The sequence below is a fragment of the Emys orbicularis genome, chromosome 15, assembly GCF_028017835.1.
Source record: "Emys orbicularis isolate rEmyOrb1 chromosome 15, rEmyOrb1.hap1, whole genome shotgun sequence".
NCBI lineage: Eukaryota > Metazoa > Chordata > Testudines > Emydidae > Emys > Emys orbicularis.
In genome coordinates, this window is record NC_088697.1 from 21052990 (window position 1) to 21079868 (window position 26879).

General features: G+C 41.9%; 1 protein-coding gene across 1 annotated transcript in view; it reads right to left on the reverse strand.

Annotated features, from left to right (window-relative positions):
• Nucleotides 1-26879, reverse strand: part of ARHGAP32 (Rho GTPase activating protein 32) — a 224743-nt gene that overhangs the window by 83041 nt on the left and 114823 nt on the right. Inside the window, exons 6-11 of the mRNA XM_065417162.1 lie at nucleotides 25810-25947; nucleotides 22959-23051; nucleotides 21475-21597; nucleotides 19418-19495; nucleotides 7673-7754; nucleotides 171-221 (exon numbers count right to left, since the gene is read on the reverse strand). Coding sequence (XP_065273234.1) covers nucleotides 171-221; nucleotides 7673-7754; nucleotides 19418-19495; nucleotides 21475-21597; nucleotides 22959-23051; nucleotides 25810-25947 — 565 coding nt within the window. The remainder of the gene's footprint in view (nucleotides 1-170; nucleotides 222-7672; nucleotides 7755-19417; nucleotides 19496-21474; nucleotides 21598-22958; nucleotides 23052-25809; nucleotides 25948-26879) is intronic.

Consider the following 26879-nt stretch of genomic DNA (forward strand, 5'->3'; position numbering starts at 1 on the left):
ATCTTAGTTCGAAGTGGGGGGTTAGTGTGGACCAGCCCTGAGTCTCCACATTGCAATACAGTCTGGCTTTGGCTTCCTTGAACATCCCTCAAAGCATCGCAGCTACTGACTGGCATGTATGCAAAAAGGAAGAGAGAAAGAGAAAAAAAGAGGAATAAATGAAAACGTACAAGGGGGGAAGTAGCTCCAAGACGCTGGACGGGCTCCGTGGGCAGGGGATACTGGGAAGGTACAATTGAAAAAAAAAAAAAAAAGAAAGAAAGAAAGAAATGGTTAAAACATGCACCCATTCAAAACGGGTCAATTTCAATTCAAGCGTGGCTAGACTGCATGCAGTGCCATTTCCTCGCAAACCCACATATGGATGTACATTAATATGGACCTAATCAATCCTGCAAGGTGCTGGAAACCTTCCGAGAGGTGCTGAGTGCCCTAAACCCCACTAAAGTCAACAGGAGTTCAAGGGCCTCAGCACCTAACATGGAGCCTGATTCAGAAAAGCACTTGAGCCTATGTTTTAACTTTTATCCCATCCCTGCTGAGCAACACACTTGAACACATGATTTAGTCTCATTATCTCAATGGGATGTAAGCACGTGTTTAAGGTCACACATGTGCTCATGTGCTTTGTTGAATCTGAGCCAAGTATGGGAGATGTATCATCTCTATAAAGATGGACAATTCCAACCAAGAAAGAAATCATCTTCGGAGTTTGCAATATTACATTTACAAAAATAATATACTTCTCTACCTGACTGGGTCCCCTTTTACATTTTATTTTGCTTCATTTCCAATGGCGCTAAAGCAAAAAGCTGCTTTAACTTACTTCTCAGTCTGTGCATTATGGCCCGCAAAGATGTGAAGGAAAATGCAGGGCTTTGACAACAGGGTTACTCTATTAACTCACTGCAGAATAGCGAGAGGAGCCTATTTGATGTGTCAGCCCCAAGGGCTGGTTTGTTTTTATAATTTTAAAAACCAAATGCCAGTAAGAATCCAGGAGTAATTTCGCACCAGATTAGATCACTTTAAATCTGGGTCTTAAACAAGTTGACTATGTCCTGTTAAAGTCTTATTATGAGCACACAACCTGATGGGCTGACTGACAGGTGGTGCCCATAACAACTGAGGCATGCACATGGAAGATGCTTTGGGAAAAAAAAAATCAATTTATTTAACAACAAGATGCACATGTAGAAGAGGGTCCCCCCAGTCCTGCAAGGTGTTGACCACCTGCAGCACCTATTAAATTCAAGGGGAGCTGAGACTACACAACATCTTGTAGAACTGGTCTCTAAGCTTGTCAATATTATGAGAACATTTTCAGGCTACTACACAGAGAACTACATGTATCAGCCCCAGGCACATTAGTGCATTTGGGTCCTTGCCAGCAGCACTCTGAAAGTTTAGCCTCAAGCTGGCTCACTGAAATTCCAATTCAATTTAGATTTAACAGGAAAGTTATACATTAAAAACTCAATAATTAATTATTTTTAAATCATGGTTGAGGATTAACAAAAATGGTTCTACATTTAATTATACATGTTTTAACAATCAATTTGTATTGTCTAGAGTAACTGTCAGCTAGAATCTATTTCCAATGAGCATTAACCAATGTTAACTGGTCTGCTTGAATACAGGACCTGCATTACTGAACCTGTGCTGTTTGCTCCCTTCACCTGCATATTCCAGTACATCTTAAACAAAACACTTTGTCCTTGTCTCCAGAGTTTACAACGATCTTATTTTAATGCAGGTTCAACTTCTTCAGCGTTTGTTTTGTTAGCAACCATCTCTTAAACAAGTGGTGCAACTCAGTTTTACATCTTTGCATTTAAAATGACGGATTCATTTCCAATACCGCAGACCTGGATTTTAAACACCTCTGAAGTTCAGTGGGTTATTTGAATCTGGAGTTTTGATTCATCTTCATTATTATGTTAAAAATATTTATTTGTCGTTAACAACTTGTAACACATGCATTACAATATTAGCTAATCCACATTAAGGTGTAACACCATATATGTATTATATATAATTATAATACATTTTATATATATGGTGTTAAGCCTTAATGAGGATTTGCTAGTATATATGTGCATATAGATAGATAAGTAAATGTACCCATTAAATCTAACAAAATGAATTCCTTGGTCATAAACAAGGCTGCTATTTGGGTTAGTGGTGACACAGCCCCAAGTGGAGTTTTAAAGAGTTCAGAGCTTTGAAAGAGTAATGAGTGAGAGGGAGATGTTCCGCACCAACCCACCCCTTCTCCATTACGCTCAGAACTTCATGCCGTCAACTGCTTATGTTTATGCTTTGCTTTCATATTGGCACTAATCTCTCCCCATTTAAGAGGTGACAATGTTCAAACACCTTCCAACAAACTGTCAAGCTAAAGTACTTCTGAGACAAGATTTGGTAAGCAAGGCTTGATGCAGGATGAGACACACAGTAACAAGTTAGATGTTAACAAGCAAGACATACAGCGAGTTTATGCATGAGGATAAGCATGATACCCTTTTTTAAATGACATTTAACTACCATAGCTGATATCCAAAGGTTAATGACCAAAGACGACACACATAAGAGATGATGCCTAAAATCATTCTAATGAAAAACTGACAAACTGAGATGATATGAACAAATGCACATCTTGTTCCCAGACAACACCTACCAGAGATGAACAGTACTGGATGAGAGGAGGAAATAACACCTGAAAGGCACTTCCAAACATTCCACTTAGAGGAAAATCACTGATTGTTTTCCCTCAGCTAAGCAGCAGGCTGAAAGTTCAAAAGGCTCACATCTCACCAGGAAGAATAATATCATCTAAAATTTGTGTCTCATCTGTCATCTCCAAGTGTCCCAAAACTCTTTAAAAACCCATACAGACATGAACTACTTCCATCTACAGTATCATTCAAGTTCAGTCACTTCTGGGGTGGGACATACTCGTTGTCAAACAGTGCACACCAACACTACATAATCATTTGGGACAGGAAGTGAAGATTAGAATTCCACTGCCAAATGAAATGGAATTGAAGAAGGTGGATTAGTGTTACTCAAACAAATGGGAATTTGGCCAGTGCTAACACTCTTTCTATGTACTATGAAGTTTTTAATAAACAGAGACACGTCATCGGTTGTGGGCCTCAACTGAAAGAGGAAGGTGCCTTGCACGGAGCTAGGCAAAATATTATGGCAAATAGTTTAGTCGCTGAAAAATGAAGTTTCAGTCGACCCAAAATTATTAGTAAATTTGTGTCGAGTTTAATCCCACTTGAAATATTTTCCGACTTTTGGCTAGCTGAAATTTTCAAAAAATTCCATTATTAGTTTGCCCATAAAGGAATGTTTTTGATTTTTCAGAATTGCCAATGAACCAAAAAATCCATTATTTCCCCAGCTCTACTTCTGTGGTATTGGGCTCACTAGAAATAATCTGGGGCACTGGTCAATGCAAATTCAAAAGGGAAAAAATCTACTCAAAGAATAGCTCTCACCGATTCCTGAAGCACCTAGCTTTTCTATGTACTGCCCCATGGAGGTACTGATTGAGTCTTCTCCAGATAAGCTTGTGAGGTCTCACTGGATCATGACTCGAGACGCTATGTTTGCAGAATAAATACTGAAATACACTTGAAATTAAAGCTTGGTATTTATAAGCCCGATGTTGGTGATAAAGATCATGGTTATAAAGAGCCAACTCATTCCAAGCAATATAGGAATCCACTTTAACTATCATAAATTGGGCTGTTTATTTTGAATTAATAAGATATAGGTCTACACATACAGCTACACACAACTACGAATTCTGTATTAAAGCAGAATTGAAAAGGATTTAAAGTGTTACACTGGGCTTTCATTTCACAAATGATGCCATCAGTACGTTCAGAAATGCTAGTTTTAATTACAAGCTTTACTGTCAAATATATCTCAAAGCAAACTCATGGCAAGAAGCATTTTTTCTTTTCTTAGTCCTTTGAATATCAGGATAACTGGATAAAATGGATACAATTTTCACTTAAATCCAGGTTTCCTGTTATTCTTTAGACAGTTATTCAGCTCACATCTCTGGTGTTAGCAAACACCTCTATAATTAAAGAAACATTATTCCTAAATGCAGCCTGTACCTAGTCCCACCTCTCCTCTTTAGCCTCCTACATCTCATTTTCATTTGAATCTCACTCATTAATTGTATTTCATTTAAGCCCAACCTAGTATTTTATGGGTCTATTAAAGTGTTACTCCCATCACTTCTGCAAATTAAGATCTCAGTCATTATGAATAATACTAAATAGCAGGGCAGGAAATTCTTTGCTTTACATCTGCTTTTCATTAGATTACTTAATTCAGCAAAATCTATGAGCAATTAAACAACACAATCAGTTCTATGTTTGTAAATTCCTTCATGGCAAACAACTCAATGCTGTAGATACAAAACATCCTGAATGTTTCACACACAACATTCTGATTAAGGAAACAAAGGTCACATTTTGCTAAATATGCCTTACTGAGTCCAAATCTAAAACCTTAGGTTGATTCTGGTTGGAATACCCTGTTGCGGTAAAGTAAGGACAATGGCCCCAACCAATTCCTGTTGGAAAAGCATCTCGCTGTTCCCTGGTAACACTAAAATATAGATAATTTAAAAGATATCTGATGTGAATTTTAATGTGTTCAGAAACTGCTCTGGAAGCCCGAGTCACACATTACATTCACAGAACACACACAACACAGGTAGGGGAAATACAGATTTCTCCACATTGTCCCACCAACACAACTTTAACCATGTTGTGGAGGGACCGCTTCTAAAACTGAATGTATAGTTCAGTCTCCCTGCCTTGTCTTTTCAGCTGAGATTTCCAGGAGGTGCTGAGCAGGTGCTAATTTGGGGACCACTTTAGCAAAGCACCTAAGCACATTCTTAAATCAATCTCTTTTCAACAAGGCAGTTAAGCATGTGCAGAAGTGCTGACTGAACTGGGACTCTGATGTATTTCTTTGTGATGCTGGATATAAGGCTATAGAGTAAATTTTCAAAAGCACTGAAGTGATTTAGGAGCCTAAATCCAATTTTCAAAAGGGACTTGGCTACTTAGGAGCCCAAGGCCCAGATTTTTTAAGGTATTTAGGGGTTGCTGCAGTCAGTATTGCAACACCTAACTGATTTAGAAGCCTAAATCTCATTTTCAAAAGGGACTTAGACACATAGGAGCCAAAATACCAACGATTGTCAATGGGATTTTGGCTCCTAGGTCCCTTTTGAAAATGAGGCTTAGCTTCCTAAATCAGTTAGTTAGGTGTCGCAACGCTGAGCACAGCAATGCCTCAATATCTTTAAAAATCTGGGCCTACGTCTCACTGAAAGTCAATGGCACTTAGGCTCTTTTGAAAATGTTACCCATAGGCACTAGTTTGGCCTGTTCTATCTAAGCAGCTTTTCTATATTAGGACATTTCTTAGAAGAACCTAAAAAACTGACCATGGTTAAAAATATTTTTTGATTCTCCAGATATGTAGGCTGCTGTGCCGCCTACTATAAATGTAAATACCTCTCTCCATTCACAAACCAGGTTGCTTACAATGGGACAGATGGCAAATCAAGATTCTATTTTTAATGTGCAGGTTCTGTTGAATGTAGGCTTAAGATACGGCTTTGGGTTTTTTCTTGGTAGCCTTAAGTAAATCCTGAATCCTTGGGGCCTACTGTATTTATGGGGCAACTATTAAGGAAGGTTAACACTGAGACCTAATAATCCTTTCATGTACTAACTGCAACAGAGCTTACGCTTTTTATACTGAATCTAAAACAAATGTTTTCTTTGATTGTGAAAAAAACACACCTCTCTAGTGTGCTGTTAAAGCCAAATAGGATATATTAATCTATGCTGCTTCATTCTCTCTCATTAAGGCTTAGTAAGAAACTACTCAACAGTGATTCATGACATTTAATTTAATTGCCTGAGCCATATTTAATGATAAACACAAGTGACTGTGATTGTCTTCCTCGGCCCAGCTTATATTAGGGTCTAAAGTTACCTTTGTCTACACGTTCGGACTGATAAAAACACGGTTGGAGAAGTGAATGACTGCAGTACTTACAGATCAAGTTCAAGCTTTGAGAAAGCATACTGGATTTACTAAGCACACACCTGCTGCAATGACTTGACTTGCTAATGAGCTGTGCGACAGAGAAGCTAACACAAGTGCATTCCCACATTCCTGGAGAGGACGAAGGCAGGGCAGGGGGACTGGCACAACAGTGGAAAATATTCTTTTCGAATGTTCAGCCATTCAAAGCATGCAGATTGATGCACTGCATAGATACCTTAGCGTTCATGACTCTATTGGTGAGCCACAAGCCCTGAGCACTAAAACAGAATTTGCCAAAAGGAATTTCACTCAATCCCTGGAACCACAATTTTTTAAAAAAGTGTCGTTAGCTTGGCACTCTTGGCAGATAAAACGCATCATTAAGGTGGGTGTTCTCCCAGGCATTCCCCAGAAAAGGGGGAAACCCTTCATTCCCTATCACTCAATTATCCTAGAGGGATTGCTTGCTGCTGTGCTGCATCATTTTAACGCAGTCAGATCAGTGATTTCAAAATGTTTCCCCCTTGACACAGAGACAGCAGTTAGGGTGACTTTTTCAAGCAGGATTTTTAAAGAAAACAGAGCAAAGAACAATCTCAGTATCATTAGGATGTGCAGAAATACATGGGGTCTGATTGTGCATGCACAAGCACCAGTCAGTGGAGTTAGCCCTGAACTAGACTAGTGGAACTGAGAGCAGAATCAGGTCTAACATCTTTTTCTCCATTTAATTTTTCCTTGATCAATGCATTCCCGCAATAATGGTTTTGCACTTTATACAACACCTGGCTATCCAGAAAAGAAGTGGAATGAGAAAGGTGGGTTTGGGCTTTGGATTTGCAGATCCAGAATCAGGAGTGATTAGGATCTGAGTCCTATTGTATCTAAGGGCTTGTCTATATAGGGGCTATCAGGAAAATGAATCCAAATTAACTAACAGTGTGAATTTAAAGTGGATTAGTTAAACCACATTAAATTGCTGTGTAGATGATTTTATTCAGAATGTGAAAGTGGCCTCAATTCTGTTTAATTTAAGTGAATTAAGCTAAACCAAATTAAGGGCATTTTAATTCTAAATAAGAGTGCCCATACATGGATTTAATGAGGTTTAACTAATCCACTTTAAAAGTCAAGTTTTGCTGAGTGTCCCTGTGTAGACAAGATCTTACTCCACCCCCAGGTCCCACAGTATCTATCACCCCCATTGTATCAAAGTGGACATAACAGTTTTTGGCTCATCCCTACATTCCATACCCAACCAAAAAAAAAAAAAAAAAAAATGTACTACACTCTGACAAAGGCATCAAAAGCAGGATTGGTGAAGGGAGTGGACTCAGAGGTTGTGGAAGGGACCCCAAAACCTTGGAAGTCTAAATATTTCAAAACAGACATGAAATGCACATTGATATTAGCTAACGAAACAAAGAGAATGCAAGACGCCCAACACAGTGTAACATATGGGTGATGCAGTGAAACACAGATCATGAGAAGTGTAAAAGAAGCGATAAAAAGTGGAGCATGGAAGAGAGGACTTCCATAAAATGTTTTGAATAACTGCGCACACGCATACCTGGTTTTGGCACAGAGTTGGTCATAGATTGAGGAACTTTGTCGTTAATTAACTCAACACACTCGCTCGGAAAGAATCCCACCTGTATGACAAGAAAAACAGAAACAGGGTATGAATGCAAAATATTTAAGATAGTATAGTTAAAGCTGTGTATACTGCCAATTACTGTGTGTGAGAAGCCATGTGTTAGTTACCTTTTCTTTTTTAAGCCTGTTTGTATACTACTCCACAACTGTATGAAACGTACACATGGATTAGTATAACTATGATTTTTCAAAAATGATGTCACCAGAAAAATCTATGAGCCAAGTAATTAGTGTTGTGCAATACACTAAACTTTGTTATTAATCTGAAAGCTTTTTCCACAGGACATAAATATTTCAGCTTGCAACAAACTGCATTTGGGCATACAGATGAGATGGCTTGCAGGCTCAAGTGAAATTTGAGGGGTGCAAAGCCGTTTTCTAGTCTACACCGGGGTTAATTTCAAACACTGTGCGTACTATGAAAGGATATATCACTCAGCTGAATTCAAAATGTTAGCAACACTGATGTCTTTTCCACTGCCGATATATTACACTCACAGATATCTTCTATTTTCATTGCTTTTCTTAAAATGAATTTAAATGCAGACTAATATATTTGTGCATTTTTCTCTCGCAGTTGCTTTCACAATGCCCTGTTACAGAAACAATGCAGCTTCCAGCTCAGGGCGCACATTAGGGAAGGAACAATGCAGCACTGTTTACTTTCAGAGTCTCTACAGCAAACACCAAGATAGTTATATCACTGCTTCTAGACATCTCAGAACATACTCCACACAGCTGTTTCTTTCCAGAGAAAACATGGCACATGCTCAGGACATCTCCATCTTGCCAGGTTAACAACAAACGTTACTAACTGCCATTTAAAGGAGAGAATTTTTAGCTGCACTTGTATTGACAAGTTCCTGAATTCATTTTGCTGGTACCAGTTCTAAAGACTTATATTCTGTAACTGAGTCACCTTTTCTTCCCAGCTTCTCAAGAGATCATTCTTCCAGGGTCACAATCAACCCCTTATGCCTTGCTCTGACCCACTTTAAATCTGCTTCCTTGCCTTCCATACAAAGTTTTCATGATTTTGTATAAATAAGTGAGTTCAGTCCAAGAGTTAATCTCAACAGATGCAGCAGGGCACTGTTAGAGCATGATCCAGGATTAAAGGATTTGGCAATGTACTAAAATTAATAGCGGGGATGATATATACTTAGATAAATGCAAGGTCATCTAAAGGTAAAGATTGCTGCACATCTTAAATCAAGCAGGGAGAGGTTGGGTTATTGTGACACAATCATAAATAATGTTTCTATTACCCCTGTAATTATACTTCAGCCTTAGTTTTTATGCCAGACCCATGGTATCGCATGATGCCAACACGGGAAGACACATGAGGCTCTTAAGCATCTTTATGGGGAAACTGTTCACACCTTAGTGAATCTAAGCAAACGGGAGGCATTACTGCTCTAACAGCAGCTATCAAACAAAATGAAAACTTTTCTTTTTCATGGGCTAAGGATAGGTTCAATCTCATCCGATGAATGCACGTCCCTTTAAAATTTACACACTGATGGGCGAGCAAGCTGCAATTTTAAAACAGCATTGCTAGTTTGGGTTTCGTTATAATGATTTACTGGCTTATTGACAAGTTAATGTCTTTGGTTTCACATATGCTGTTTGCCAGATAATTACATTAGTGACTGAGGTGGAGTGGAGAGAAAAGCCCCTCACTAATATAACATCAGGAAGTCCAGGAAGAGTTTAATGTACTTACTCTGTTCCCATTGCCATCTCTAGTTAGTATTGCATTTGCTTCTTGGCAGACAGAAGAGTGTACATTTCCTTCTCTCTCCCTCTCTGGGCTCCCCAACACTTCTTTTAAAAAACTGTATTTACGCCACAGATAAACTATATAAAACACCTTTCCAGGGAATAGAATTCAAGAGGATGATGTTACTTTGCACAGTGTCAAACAGGGACTTCAAGTCTGACAACCTAATAAACCCCACCCTCTATTTTCTATTCGCATCAAAAGCATCACCCATTATCTAATGCAGAGAGTCATCGTCCCCCACTAGCATATGCCAAACACCACATCACAACAGTAGACTCTTAACCAGGGTGCAGAGAAGCACCACTTATTGCACAGATTCCTACCGTGGTTTAAAGGCAATCTTCAATTTTATTTTCTATCACATTTCAAGGCCATAACGCAAGCTGAATTTAGGAGCCTTCACACCATGCATGAAATTTGCTTGAAAAAACAATGCTGGGATAAGCCCTTAGACTAATGACTTGCTGCAGGTTTTGCTGTACTTCAACACCTACATGAAAAAAATATACACTTATCTTGCTTCTCAGAGTCTCAGTTTACTCCTCTGTAAGACCCTGATTCAGGAAATCAAGGCGGGTACGTAAGTGCATGCTTATAGTTAAGCGTGTGCCTAAGCGATTTCCTCAAATGGGTGTAATGATTCTTTCTTTGCAGCCGAGGTCTGACATTTAATTAATGCTTGCAAAGCATTCAGTGAAAGGGTCTACAGAAGGATAAAGAAATTATTATTAAGACATTCCAGGGTGTTGCCATATTTCCTTGTATCACAGGAGACTTTGGGAGACATAAGACCTTGTGTCTTCAGCCACTCTACCATACAGATATAGGGCAGTATTACATTGCCTGGATGTATCTTATTGCTATTATAAAAATGAACCATTACCAAAAAAATTGTGAGTAACAAAAGCTCAAGAGTTTGTTGGCTACAATATTTACCACCACCACCAATGCCCAAGTCGAATCAGCCTTTTGGAAATGTTGCTTTATAATATATAATCATCCGACTGTACCTTGTCACAGTGTCATGTCTGGAACATAATCTGCCCCTTAAGGGAAGTACTGCCTGCAGGTCAGTCCAGCCTGCCTCCTGGTCTGGCTCTTTAAGTGTTGTAAGGTCTGATTATAGATACAAGGACCTGGTAGATACTGGGAGAGAGGAAACAGTCCCGGGAGCAAGCAGGGTTTGAGAGGAAACCCTGGTATTGCTTCTTTAAAGGCCGGGGGCAAGGTTCCGCTCTCTCCCAACTGGCGATGAGTTGGGACAAGGGGACGAGTGTCAATGCTGCCTCCTCCTTCACGCAGGGCAGATGCCTGCAGACACTGAAGGGAGTGAGAGAAGGCTTCTGCAGTGTCATAGAATCATAGAATATCAGGGTTGGAAGAGACCTCAAGAGGTCATCTAGTCCAACCCCCTGCTCAAAGCAGGACCAATCCCAACTCGGGTGTCAGGAGTCACCAGCCTGAGGACTGAGTGGAGCCAGCTGAGGGATAACAACTGCTTCAATTACCCAGCTGCAGGAGGTGGGCAGGAGCTCCTGCTGTAAGGAGAAGACACAGGAATAGAGGTAAATTGCAACCCAGCTCCAGGAGGAGAGCTGGGGACTCCTGGTAAGGGAGAGGGACAAGAACGGCTTGAACTACCCCAGTTTCAAGAGGAGGGCTGGGCTCCTGCCATAAAGACAGCCATAACGACTGCGAAGATAACCCTGAAGTGATTGGGAACAGAGGTTACAGGGCAGGCTCCAGAAAGCCTTTATTTGGGATTTTTGGTTATGGAACCTTTTGTATGAGGTTTCGTAATAAACAAGCCCCAAGGAGAATATTATTAAGTCAAGCATCAAGAGTGCCTGAAGTAGACTTACGCACTTCCTGAGGAGGGAAACTGAGACATGGAGTACATGCAGCACCACACTAATTCAGCAGGGGGCACTACAGGGCAGGCACAACCTACAACAGATATACAACAGACAATATAGACCGATTTTCTAACAGAATTACGGACATCGATCTGCATAGTAAATACTCCAGACACTGACTACTGGCACAAATCAGAGTTAGCAGCATGAGGACTCAGATTTTTCCCCTCTAGAGTCTTCTTTGTGCTTCATGGTGCTCAGCCCTGCGTGGCTGCAAGACAGGAAAAAGAGGATACAAAGAATCTCCCCACTGACAGAAGGGCAAGGCACAGTCCCAGCCTTGATACTACTGGCATGCAAGGATCAAGGGACTCTAATGCCAACAGCATTGCAAGAAAACGCAGAGCTAGGTGAGGGAATGGCCAACACACACGCACTTTTGTCACATACTTACAGATAAAGTACAGCCCTTCCACTCAGCAAAGCAGCACAACTGCTCATAGTGTAGGAAACTTGTTTCCAGGAATAAACTCAGACACAATTTTGTCTAAGATGTTATTGCAATTGGCACCTCAGATCCTGCAGATGGAGGTGGCCGTCTGGCTGAGAAATGTCGTCACTAGAGATGCATCCAGCGGGCTCTTTCACAACGCCTGTGTCACGAGTGACGTCTCTCTCTAGCCAGATGGTTGCCTCCAACACTGGGTTCCCAAAGCAACAAACGTAAGCTAGAATTCAATTTTTCCTTTAAAGACTTGAGTTTGCAAACCTGTGCTCCGTTCACATAAACGTGCTTTGCTCTCTCGCATTCAAACATTTTATTTTACTCTGAAAACTTCTACATTGCAAAATTATGCACAAAGAAAAACACTCTCAACTAATAGCCTGTTTCACTATCCTGACCAATCTAAGGCAGATCTATGGGTCTTTGGGGGGAATGCTATACATTCTTGAAATCCCAAACAGGATTAGGATTTAAATCAGCAAATGTTAACTGTGCTCCGTACGGAATACAGGTTAGAGGGGACATTTGAAAGGCCAAGGGTTCATGGGTCTGTCTTTCAACAGAGATCTTATCAAGAATGGCAAAATGTGCCACTGCATCTCAAAAGTGGCAAAGAGAAATGATTGTTTCCAGGGTTTTAGTTCTTGAGGACTGTGGGGAGGGAGTGGAAGACTTAAAGAACAGAGGATGAAGGAAAGGAAGGAAGGAAGGAAAACACCACACTGAAGAGATTGAGGAGGGTGACACTTAATGAGGAGGAGATTGTGTTTGGGGAATAATCTTATAGTGAATGTCGCGGGATTCATTAAGGACACGTGAACATAAAGATCAGTGAAAATGTCATTAAAAACTCCACTTTACATCATTTTCTGTCTTAAAAGCAAACACTAAGTGATTGCCTTGTTCCACGGGTGGAGGTGGGTTGCATCACAGACACTAGAGCATCTTTGCCATCTAATCAGGAAAGATGCTGCTACAATGGAAGTGCAGACATTTGGAGACTTAAAAAAAAAAAAAAAAAAAAAAAGTCATGGGTTCCTTATGGATCCATTTCACTGGAGTGGAGTGAAAACCAGAAAGATGAGTTCCCAAACATGTTCCTAAATCTGACCCGTGATTCAATACAACCACGTTTGTATTCTTTCATATTTGCTTTTACATAAACATCTGTGCAACTAGTTTTCTTCATATGAATGACAAGGGGGAAAGGTTTATTATGTGGAAGGGACTTGGATGTTTGTGTGCGAATGAGTATATACCATCTGAAAGGCTCCCCTTGGACAAACATATGCAGTTACTCAGTGGGAATGTAAAAATTCACTGTGAAATCTGACAGTTTGCAATGAATAATCCAGTCAGCCTGGTCTTGGCTACTCTGCTCTGCTTACCCTGTCTTGTTACACCCAGGCCTGGAAAGTGGTTCTAACAAGAGTCCATTTGCTAGATGGGGGCTTCTAAGCTCTAAGACAATCTTCTCCACAACTGCCCCATGGCAGCTCAGTCTGGGATTGATGTGACACTGTATTTAGGTATAATTCTGGCACTAATGAAACATGACATCCCTTGTCAAACATGGAAATTCATCTACAGTATAAACTTTCAGGATGGGGACTAGGGAGTGGAAGGAATTAGCCACCTCAAGTGAAGTAATAAAAACTTGACACTTGCCTTATGATATTCAGGGGGAGCATGTGGAATCAGCTCCCTCACTCCTGAAATTACTCCTAACTGCCTGTGATCTTATTTCTGATGTTATCTTCATCCTGTGACTGTTGACTCTTCCGCCAGACATGACGTAGCTTTGCAGATGTTATCTGCACGCAAATGCACACACTGTCAATCTGGACTTTCCCTTTAAAAATTTCCAGACACAGTGCTACGTAGCTGATCTTTTTGTGCACGTGAATCGTGAGCTAGTTTCTTCCAGATTCCTTAATGTGTGAGTGGAATGTTTAACACAGAAGTAGTGGTACAAGACATGCAGGAGTGATGCAATGCTCAGATGGAGCAAAGAGAAATTTAACACATCACATAACTCTGCCTGCTATTGATCATCATTCAAGAGCAACTGACTCGTGCTACCCTTGAAATTTCATCTTATTCTGCTTCGCTTCCTCAACATCTCTGTCTCATCCAGGTTCTCTTATCCTCAAGACAACTACATTTTAGAGTCTTTCCCATTTTATAATTATTATTCTTCCTTCCCCTTCCTGATGTGTTCACAGGTCATTTCTGCAGCTTCTTAGTTCCATAATCTCTTTCCTTACCTACACAACACCTTCCTTTTCCCCAGAACCTTTAAACCAACTCCTCTGTATTCACTTTAGATTTCTCATTTTGTCCTGGTACAAATGACTAGCAGAAGGACAAGAAAAACTATTGTAATAAGAAAAACCCTTATAGCCTAGAGAAAGAGAGAACAATCAAGGGAAACAAGATCAATTCAGTAAAGACAGACAACATGTTTATGCAACTAAACAAGAGTGCAACCTTATATACAGCCACAGTAATAAAGAAAACCCCAGAAAGAAGTCAGAGCTTGATCTGCCAGGGGCTAAACAACAGGGCCTGATCCAATAAAGCATTTAAGCACATGCTTAACTTAGGGTACGTCCAGACTACTCGCCGGATCGGCAGGTAGTAATCGATCTATCGGGGATCGATATATCGTGTCTCGTCTAGACACGATATATCGATCCCCAAACGCGCTCCCGTCGACTCCGGAACTCCACCAGGGCAAGCGGCGGTAGTGGAGTCGACAGGGGAGCCGCGGCCGTCGATCCCATGCCATGAGGACCCGAGGTAAGTCTAAATAAGATACGTTGACTTCAGCTACGCTATTCCCGTAGCTGAAGTTGCGTATCTTGCATTGCCCCCTCCCCCCCAGTGTAGACCAGCCCTTAAAGTACATGAGTAGTCTCATTGGGCTGGACTAGGTTCTTGTTACTTACTACTCTATAGAAACAAGCCCAATGTTTAGTCCCTATCCAGTGTGCGTTCACTGCAGTAGGATCAGCCAGGGAAGACCACCCTCTTTAGAGTCAGCGTAAAGACTCCTTCAAAAAAACTGCCCGTCTCTGGAACACATAATGGGTTTAGCTATTTTAAAAATCAAAGCCATCGAGTATATCGCAGGAGAAGACTGAAGGTGGCTGGCTCCTTAGTTTAGTCACCATCCACCATCATGTGGATGAGGGGAAAGCGGTGGACATGTTATTCCTTGACTTTAGCAAAGCTTTTGATACGGTCTTCCACAGTATTCTTGCCGGCAAGTTAAAGAAGTATGGGCTGGATGAATGGACTATAAGGTGGATAGAAAGCTGGCTAGATCATCGGGCTCAACGGGTAGTGATCAGTGGCTCCATGTCTAGTTGGCAGACGGTTTCAAGCGGAGTGCCCCAAGGGTCGGTCCTGGGCCGGTTTTGTTCAATATCTTCATTAATGATCTGGAGGATGGCATGGACTGCACCCGCAGCAAATTTGCAGATGACACTAAACTGGGAGGCGTGGTAGATACGCTGGAGGGTAGGGATCGGATACAGAGTGACCTAGACAAATTAGAGGATTGGGCCAAAAGAAATCTGATGAGGTTCAACAAGGACAAGTGCAGAGTCCTGCACTTAGGATGGAAGAATCCTATGCACTGTTACAGACTAGGGACCGAATGGCTAGGTAGCAGTTCTGCAGAAAAGGACCTAGGGGTTACAGTGGACGAGAAGCTGGATATGAGTCGACAGCATGCCCTTGTTGCCAAGAAGGCTAACGACATTTTGGGCTGTATAAGTAGGGGCATTGCCAGCAGATCGAGGGACGTGATCATTCCCCTCTAGTTGACATTGGTGAGGCCTCATCTGGAGTACTGTGTCCAGTTTTGGCCCCACACTACAAGAAGGATGTGGAAAAATTGGAAAAAGTCCAGCGGAGGGCAACAAAAATGATTAGGGGGCTGGAGCACATGACTTATGAGGAGAGACTGAGGGAACTGGGATTGTTTAGTCTGCAGAAGAGAAGAATGAGAGGGGATTTGATAGCTGCTTCAACTACCTGAAAGGGGGTTCCAAAGAGGATGGATCTAGACTGTTCTCAGTGGTAGCAGATGACAGAACAAGGAGTAATGGTCTCAAGTTGCAGTGGGGGAGGTCTAGGTTGGATATTAGGAAAAACTTTTTCACTAGGAGGGTGGTGAAGCACTGGAATGGGTTACCTAGGGAGGTGGTGGAATCTCCTTCCTTAGAGGTTTTTAAGGTCAGGCTTGACAAAGCCCTGGCTGGGACGATTTAGTTGGGGATTGGTCCTGCTTTGAGCAGGGGTTGGACTAGATGACCTCCTGAGGTCCCTTCCAACCCTGATATTCTATGATTCTATGATCCTTTTGACTCTGGGATCAACCACCAGTTCTAATGGCAATTTGCTTAAAAATATTTCTGAAAAAACAAATGAGAAGAGATTTAAAGTGAAACCCAGTTTGCAAATCTTAGTTTGAAATAAACAATCAATCACTATGTATTTCATACAGTTTGTAAGATTAGAGAGACATCTCTGAAAAAGTGTGATTACCCTACAGGGAACAGAATCCTAATGAACTGGGAAGAGCCAACGGATCTCCGTTGATTTATTTGCATAATTAAAATGACTTGGACACAGATTAGCATTATTTTCACCAGAGTTTTTAATTTGAAACGGGAAACTGAAAGTGTTTGCTTATCTGTAAATATGGGAAAGGTTACATGGTTTAAACATAGCTTCTACAAGTGCCAGTTTTGCTTTGCTACACTCTTTTGTAGCATGTTACAACAATACTCTTCACCGATCATAACACACCTCTAGGCCTACAATATCAACAGCAGGATAAGATTTTTCCCCTCTCTTTTCCCTGTAGTGGGCAGCAGTGTCAAAAAGCTGTGCTAATTCAATAAACTGTTTTTTCCTACACTCATACCAGTAGGTCTTACACTTAAAAAGAAATATCCTTTTCTTTGTACAGCTATAGGATTTGTGACCGTTTATTTCAGATGGTGTTTGATGGAAATGAAAGATCTCTATCAGCACATTGCAAAGAGATGAGACTAAAGCCTGCTTGGTCCTACAGAAAACTGCATCCCTCAGTAAACCGGTTTCACGGCTGTGAGCAAGCTACTGAGCATGTGTAACAGCTGCTGCATTTGCCTGCCTAATAATTCCACTGTCAGTGTCTAATTCACTGCTTCGTGAAGAGCTCTGGGGTATGTTGAGGACAGAAGGTGCAATTAAAATCCTAATTCTATCAACCTTAACTATAATGCTATATTTCTGCAGCTGTTGGGATCCGCTATTCGTGTCTGTGAACTGACTGCATGTGCACACAGATGAAGCCATTCTCATGGGTTTACTCCGCAGTATAACTTTTTACCTGTGTGCTACATAAGAATCCATATGATTTATTCCGATTTTGGCAGGGATGGGGGTAGAGAGAGGAGTGGAAGGGAGCCCTGAGCTGGAAACATATGTCTCTGACTCATTTAAGCCTTTCATAACCAATACTCTTTGCATATGGTCACAATTGGAAGTGTGTGTGTGTGTGTGTGTGTGTGTGTGTGTGTGTGTGTGTGTGTGTGTGTGTGTGTGTGTGTGTGTGTGTGTGTGTGTGTGTGTGTGTGTGTGTGTGTGTGTGTGTGTGTGTGTGTGTGTGTGTGTGTGTGTGTGTGTGTGTGTTTTCCAGGACCTTTCATGGGGATGCAGTGCTTATCTGCTGAGTCACCTTGATGTCAGATGTTTGAACTCTGTGTACAGCTAATGGGAACTTTTGCTGATTCTCCCTGAGATTAGATGAAGTGTGTCCTGTTCATTCCTATGAGAGGGTTTAGACTAGAGTCTCTCTCTCTCTGTCTCTGGGACAGTGTGAACTAGAAAGGCCTTGCAGGGAAAACCCAATGAACTGCCCAGCTTGGGGAGAAATCTTATGCTGGTGTTTACATTTTGTTGTTATTTAAGTTAACAATAAATGCAAACCTCAGGAAGTGGGTAACTTTTGACCCTATTCAGTGTGTGTGCCTTCTGTTCAGAGCAAAGGGGGAACTGCACCAGTTTACAATGTGAAACAACTGCAAGATGGAGGACTCACTTGTTTAAAATGAAGCTTTCAGGATGAAACTCAAAGGAAGGCAGCACAAAAAGATGGAAAGCAAGTTCTCTTCCCCTTCGAAGTCTCTCCTTTTTCATACCCCATAGTCTTAATTTCATATTGTGCAAGTCCACACTGGAGTGTTGTGCCAGCATTTGGAAAGCAAGGGCTGGAGTTCTGCTGTAAGGGTGGAATTTTCAAGGGAGTCTAAGGCCTGGTCTACACCTAAATGGTAGATCAACCTAGCGATGTCACTCAGGAGTGTGAAAAACTCACAGCCCTGAGAGATGTGGTTAAGCCAACCTAAGCCCTGGTATAGACAGCGCTAGGTCAGTGGAAGTATTATTCTATTGACCTAGCTACTGCCTCTTGGAGAGGTGGATTTATGATAGTGATGGAGGAACCCCTTCCATCTCGGTAGTGAGCATCTACACTACAGCACTGCAGCTGTGCCGCTGTAGTGTTTCTCATGTAGACATACCCTAAGAGTGTTAGTCACCCAACTCCCATTCAGTTTCAAGAGGGTTTGGATGCCTAACTCCCGGGGAGTTTGAAAATTCAGCCTAAATCTCTCCTACAAACCGAGAGGCTCTACCGTCAACAAAGAGAGTAACTATGCACACAATTCTCAGCGTCACATAGATCAGAAAAATCAGCCATCTGGCCCCATCCACTTGCCTGGCAACAACTCATCCTCAAAGTAACAAAACAATAAGCATCACTTCTGTAGCATGTTTCATCAACTTTACAAAGGCAGACAAGATTAAATCATTACCTCCATTACAGACACAGAAACCGGGGCACTGATTGGTTGAGTGACTTGCCCACTGTTACATAGAGCTGGGGCAAGGACCCACGTCTCCTGACTCCCAGTCCCATGCTTTATCCACTGGATCACTCTGAATCCTGTAGGACACCCTGCATTGCTTTTCCGAGTCTAGATTTAATTGGTCCAAATGATGGGAAAATACAAGGCAACATGTGCGGACTCAATCAGGATTCCCCCGGCGCTGGCGGAGTAGTTCCAATTGTCTTTGAAAGGGTGCAATGTAGACTCCCCACCAATGACAGACCAGCTCTGCCAGACAGTGTGGAGAGACTATGGGGTCATGGTTCCATCCTTATCTTGGACCCTTTCGAGAAGGTGGCACCACTACCCCTATGGAACAATCCCTCCGTTCCCAGCTGGACTGTTCCTAGCCCCTGCTCACTGTGGGGAAGTCACCTTACACCTTACCTTCCCCACTCAGGGAGCCAACACAGGGACACACACTGTGTAGCCCTGTCAAAAGTCATGGGCATTAGCAATACCAGCAGCATTGGCAGTTCCGTGTAAATCCTACAGGCACCAAAGAATAGATTCTCAAACCTCCATTCATGTCGCTCTCTCAGAACTAATACCTGGTGCATACCTGAAATCCATGTTTGCCCCTCCACCACGTGGTCAGCTCCTTTGGTGGCATGTCAATAACGGACACAATGTCTCCCACCTGGAAAAGAATTGCAACATTAATACCACCCCCAATGTAGCTGGAGACAGACAGGGCACTGCTAAAGTGACTGCACTTCTGCACTGCATAAAATCCTAAAGCCATTATCTGCCTTGAGGTATCTACCCTTGTATAATCTACCGCTGAAGTATGAGACTTAATGCATTATAAATCCTACAAGATGCACCCTTTTAATGTATTCATAAGGAGTTGTTTAAAAGTAGCCAATGGGTGCAGGCGTGTTCTGATTAAACAGTGCAGTGTGCACTGGGGTAAATAAGCCCCGAAGCACGAAATCCCTTGGGAAATGTTCTCACACAGCTGAACTCGTTTTCCCACTTGTACTCTATGTGTTTGCATCTCTCACTGCTGCCATCCCCTCATGCCCACAAAGTCAAAAACTGCACTCAGTTCTCCTGACCTGACAAAGACATCCTCCTCTGAATCAGGAAGCTAACAAAGTAATAAGGCAGTGTGATGTTACTGCAGCAGGATGGGAAGAGACCAAAGGGGACAAGGTGGCCGAGGAGGCTTTCTGAAGCTTTTCTCATTCCTTTGGGACCCGTTCTCGAAAAGAACGAACACAAAACCAGAGAAATGGTTGGCACTGATGCTTCAATGGCTGCAAATGACACTGGCAGAACTCATTCTAGATGCTTATACTAGTGTGGTGGGAGGGTGACTTGTGTCCCGCAGCGTGTGATACTTTTTTCTGAAACGGAGTAAATTCTGCACTGGATACTATAATAAATGATGACGTAGCTCCCATATAGTGTTTTTCATCACTAGATCTCAAAATGCTTCACAAAGAGATAAGCATCATTACTCCTATTTTACAGGTGGGGAAACTGAAGCACAGAGCGGTGAAGTGACTTGCCCAAGGTCACCCAGTAGGTTAATGGCAGAGCTGGGAACAGAATTTGGGTCTCCTGAGTCCCTACCCAGTGCTCTATCCACAAGGCAACACTACCGCCCCAGAAACTAGAGAAGCCAGAAATTAGCCAGATTTCTTTACTATTCAGAAACAAACAAACAAAAAAGGCTGGCTCGGGAATTAGCTTCTTTAAAATGTTTATTTATCGCAAGGGAGCATGGTCTCCTGGTTTAGGGGTCAGAACACAACACTGGGAGACTGGAGATCTGTAGTCTAATCCCAGCTCTACATTGCTCACTGTGTGAACTTGGCCAAGCTGCAAGTGTGCTGTGCCTCAGTTTCCCATCTGCAAAATGAGACTAGTAACAAAAACTTACCTTCCTCAATAGCTGTTGCCAAGCTAAATTATTGGCTTGTACAGGGCTTTGAGACTGATAAACAGAATGTGCCATATTAGCGAAAACCATTTTACAGCTATTATTAATATTGAAACACTGCCAAATAGTCTATGCCCTAAATTGTATATACTGTAACTTAAGAGGGATACAGTCTATTTAACTTGCATCTTCTTCACTCTATGTTTGTTTATAGCAGTGAGTGCTGAGTAGTGAATCTGAATACATCCCCCAACACTCCTTAAATATCCGTATTACCTGCAAAGTGGCACAACTAAAGCTGTAATCAGAGAAACACCTTGGGGGCAGGGACTGGTGTTGCCCTGTGTGCAATGCTCCAAACATCATAATAGTGCATACAAGCAAACTGTCACAGCATACTTGCACAGCTCAATGGGCAGCAGAGCCAATGGAGAGAGAGATTTTCAAGCAATCAACACCTACAGTCGGGGCTCAATTTTCAGAAAGGCTCAGCACCCAGCAGCCCCACTGGGACACGTCTGGCTGGATTTTCAAAAGAGTGCAGAGCCCAACATACACCCAACATGCCAAGCTCTTTTGAAACCCTGTCCCCTTATTTTGCGTTCACTCCCTCTCTCTCGCACACGCACGCGCACACACACACACACGCACACACACACACACCGTACCAGATGCATTTCCTCTTCTACATTTGACAATGAGAAATGTATGTTCCTCTAATTATTTACCTCAAAGGACAGTTCATCTGCTGCCTGAGCAATGTATCTCTTAATAACATGGGCAGCCGCAATGGCAGGCACGTTAATGGATGATTCTTCATGGACTAGCAGGTGATTCCCCTTGTTATCAATCTGCAACAAAGAGCACGGTAGATTGTGAGGCAGCTGAGGACATGTGGCTCTGCGAATACATTTGACTGGTGCTCATGCGTGGCAGGGATTTCAAGCTGATTCACAAAGACAGCACAGCTTAGGGGCCCCCTGAAGAGAACAGCATGGATGGACAATGTAGGGCACAGAATACATAGAAATGAAGAGGAAGGACAGTTAATAAATTAAGTTTCAGAAGGTCACATCGCCCCTTCTCATCCATTCATTGTTGAGGATGCAGTCTTTGTGCATTTTTGTATAGAACACTAACATGGCAATGAATGTGTATGCCTCCCCCCACTCTGTCATGGCACTGTATTCATTTTCTTCGAGTACTTAGAAAAATAACGGAATGATGACAAAAATGCTTTACAAGCAGGGAATTTAATGACAGCAGGGACAATGAGGATGACAAAGCTACAGAGAAAATATAAAATCTAGTCTACTCCTCTGCCAGTTTCTATAATGTCTGAACTTCCAGTAAGAAATTATGGTTCCGCTGGATTTTTTCCCCTCTGCTACATTTCCCAGTCAGTTTTTAAAATTCAGATTATTGTCCCCATCTGGAAAGCCAGCTGAAAGGCAATTTTGTAAGAGTCTCAGTTAATTTGGAAAGGTCGTTCAGGAGAACTTACGTTTTATTAGAGCACTTTCACTAATGCACATAATTGCTGAGTTGTAACCTTAATTTCCAGTAAATTCTCCAGTTTCATTCACCTCTAAAAGTCGCTGACCATTTCTCCTTTTGGGCTGAAAATCTGCCACACCTCATCTTAACCTAAAGGGTTTTCTTTTCTTTTCTTTTTTTTTGACGAATTTGAGAAGAATCCACGCACTCAAATTACAAACATTTAAAATTTAGCTACATGAACATGCTAGCTGGTACATTTCTCAAGATTTGTGATGTCTAACAACAGTTCTTCCTGTGTGATACAGTAATGTCACCAGGGAAGATCGACCTACACCCCTACTCAGCCTGACTGTTGACAAAAGGGAGCAGGTGGTCTTGATCGCTTAATCCCATTCTTTCCTCCTCCCTCTACCCACTAAGGCTGGTGGTTTAAGTACTAGTGCTCGAGGTGGCACAAAACAATTAACAGAGAAAGCAGTGCTACAGCTGTAATTCATAGTATATAAACAGGACCGCTGAGAGCAAACAAAACAAGCTCTGTTGAGCCATTTAACAGCAAAGATGGCAAAATGTTACCGGGATGTGATTCCACAAAGTTGGACGACACAGCTTCTCTCCACTCACTTTGCACAGGTATAAGGACTACGCAAGAGGCAGGCTGCGGAGAATGGGGCGGTTGACATGAAAAGCAGTGCTGTGCACTGCACCCTACCTCCATCCATGTGAGGGCAGGCCCACAGTTGATCTTGTTGCCTGCGATGGCTGAGAGCCGTGACAGGTAAGCCATCAGCATCTGGGTGACAAGCTGCAGAGGAAAAGAAAGAACAAGTATAATTATTCTGCTGATATACAAAAGCGGAGCCCCTTTCTCCAAGCTGGCATAGTTGTTGGCAAATGAACTGGTGAGGGAGGTATGAGCCGTTTGCACTGATACTGATTTAGTTCCTAATACAATGGGATTCTAAGGTTTGGAGAAGGCGAGAAATCAGTGCAAATATTGTTCCAGGAATTACACATTTCTATATATGTAAGATGAGAAAGGTTTCTCAGTGAAGGCTAATTGCCAACGCCAAAATATTTTAAGCCCTGAAGTCCTCTGTTTGCTATGCATTTCACATCCAAACAGATTATTTCAATTATGACAATCCAACGCATCTGAGAACCATTGAGTAAAACAAAACAGAGGCTGCCATTTCTCCACAGATGTAAAGTGCTTTGGAACGTGGCAAGCCAGAGTGGTGAAACATTCATTTTTCAAACAATAAATGAGGGCTTAAAAAACATCCTTAGTACTGGCCCTTACGACGGTGTCAAATGACTTTCACCAAAGAAGACCTAGTTGGGTCACTTTGATCTAAGCTATGGAGATAGTATTAAGAAATTCCATGACAGCCTGGAGTCTCCAAGACCAAATAAAACACTGTTGACCCAAAACATCTGTTTTAGCTGTTTAATTTGAAATAAAAATAAATCAGAAAGAATGAGAGACATCACACACTTGCAAAACCACATTCCAAGGTGTGGCAGTATGTTAGATGTCACAGCATCTCCTGTGCACATAGATACTTTGTATCCAACATCATGCTATACAACCTACAACAGGTATGTTGGAAAGACAATGGTCCAAACACAAATCTCAAAACCTGGATCCCACTGAAGCTAATGTCAACACTCCATCAGTGTCAATGGGACTACAATTTGGCTTCGTATCGCCACGCTGTCAGATAACAGTCCTGGATCCTGCTGGCTGCACCCAATGGACCTTTCTAAGCCTGCATGGAGCCACAACAAAGTCAAAAGGGCTCTATGTGGGAGAAGGGCTCTAGCACCCAATGGACCTTTCTAAGCCTGCATGGAGCCCCAACAAAGTCAAAAGGGCTCTATGTGGGAGAAGGGGTCTAACCCATATGGAGCATTTTGCAGGACTATTAATCACAAATAGTAGATCCTCCAATCCTTCCTTAGGCCAGGCTCTTACTGACTCCAAATTGCTGCCAAGAGTATTTTTATAGACTGGTCTTTAAATATGTAGTTTATGAGCCCTTTTTAAAGTAATTTCCACAATATTTTACATGAGGCAAGCTTGCAACAGGCAGAGTGTAATTCCCACCTCCTCTCCCCAATGCCTACGTTAACCTCCCAATGCTGGGAATTACTTTTTTTTAAAAATGTACAAATTCCACTGCCAGCAACTGATGCAGAAAATAATGAGTCTTGAAAGGCCAGCGGAGCCAATGCCTACAGGATGAGAATGCCACAAAATTAACCTTGGAGCATGTTATTCTACTTATTTATTGTTTAATTGCTCCATTCCCATGTCACATTTAGGAGATTATTATTTTTACACTGTCTTCAGCAATATCTTGCATCCAATACAAAACCAACCAACCAGTGTAGGTTCCCTGATGAGATATTGGGTGAAATCCTAGACTCGCTGAACGCAGTGTCAAAAACTCACCACTGACTCCAATGGAGCAATGATTTCACCCATTGTCCCCCCTTTCTCCACTCTCTTCCCATTTGGTTTTAAAGGAGTATAGATCCAGATTTACAGATAGAATAGATTTTGCTTTGTATGCCTGAAATGGCTTTGAGTTTTCTTATTTCCCCCCTTTTCAGTCACAGGGCTTATGGGCAGGCAATATTGGCCTCTTGACACTGATAGTCAGGATTTTTCTGCACTCATGTCTTTGCAATGGGAGATGTGCTTGCAGCCATCAGGCCTAAGGGAAAAGTGACCTGTGAAATGAAGCAATAGGCATTGTCCATCACTGTAATGCATGCTCTTCACACAGACACTGAGGTTTAACAGAGATGTTTGGTTATGCTTGTTTGATTCAAATAACCTCCTGCAAACTACACATATTATTTTTCCCTCCCAATCTTCCAAAGTGATGCATTGCTTCCTCCAAGCAGATGATTTTGGACACAAACACTTGAAATGATAAACAAAGATTGAGTATGAGGTTGGAAATCTGAAGAGGAATACTATCTGCTTTGACAAAAGGCCAGGGTAAAAGTATTCTAACCAACCAGATTTTAGTTCCAAGGAGTTTTTACAGGTAACTAGCACATTTTTTTTTATAAAACCCAAAGCAATTTGTGGTTTATAGATATAAATTTACTATCCCAAATACTATTTCCTCCTTTAAAACATTACAGCGCTATAACCAGATTCCTAGCAAATCATCACTGTTGAAGTTAAGTCAGCAAATATTCATGTCATTGAAAATGTTTCCAAACATACAGTAAAATTCTGATCTAAGTAAATGACAGTACAGCATAGATTAAAAGTCTGATTTTCCTTTCTTTGCATTCTCCATAACCATTCTGCATTTAGCAATGCAGTCATTTATACTAATTTGCAAAGCACTTTCCTTTGCTAAGGTGAGGAGGAATGTGCTGTTCCAATTACTTTTCTAATCAACTCCCAAAATCTAATTCAGAATCCAAAAACTTCAGCTTTTTAAAAGCTGTGAAGAAAACCCAAACCATCCTCTGTTCATTTGTAGTAGTTCTGAGTCTGATCAGAGCTTTCTCTGCTAACGGGGTTCACATTTTACCTCTGGACTGTCCTTCAGGGCATCGGAGCGGGGTAGCTCTGAGAGCTGAGAGAAACGCCGATCATAGATACATAGGTGGAGATGTTTATCGAGGACTCTGAAATCTTCATAACTCCGTTTCACAATCCAGCTCTTGCCCTGCATAGAGAGAGAAAAGCACCACATCAGACCACTTTGATCAGGGGCGTAAAATGACACTCCTAGCAGAAGCAAGGGGAGGCACTGCTTTCTTTGCTGCTAGTCTTCCCTTATGTAATACGTGGGTGTAAATAAAGGATGCCCAGTTATTTTTATTTTAAGCTTTAGCATGGAACAGTTTAAAAACAGAGTGAAACAAGTTCACCCCTGGTATTATTCCTCCAACTTCAGTGTACACAAAATCTACGCCAATGGGAGGGGTTCTCTCATTGGTGTAGGTAATCCACCTCCCCGAGAGGCAGTAGCTAGGTCGACAGAAGAATTCTTATGTCGACCTAGCCCAGAGGTTCTCAAACTGGGGGTCAGGACCCCTCAGGGGGTCACAAGGTTATTACATGGGGGGTCGCGAGCTGTCAGCCTCCACCACAAACCCCGCTTTGCCTCCAGCATTTTCAATGGTGTTAAATATATAAACAAGTGTTTTTCATTTATAAGGGGGGGTCACACTCAGAGTCTTGCTATTTGAAAGGGGTCACCAGTACAAAAGTTTGAGAATCACTGACCTAGCCTGTCTACACAGGGTCTTAGGGTCAGTTTAATTATGCTGGTCAAGGGTGTGGATTTTTCACTCCCCTGACTGATGTAGTTAAACCAACCTAATTTTCTAGTGTAGATCAGGCCAGTAATGTTATACCAGGGCTAAATTTGCTTTATTAACTCTAAAAGACCTACATAAAACCTGTTTGTTCCCTCTGCCTACCTAACAAGGTTTTCATACTGTGCCCACCCGCCAGGGGATGTGACTATGTGCCAGTGAAAATGTAAATTACAAGAAGCTGTTAAAAGTGTTAGAGCTGAGTGGTTGCAGTGGGTCCCTGCAGAGACCCAAAAGTCCACCAGCACAGATCTGATGGCAGGATTGGGGCCTGTAC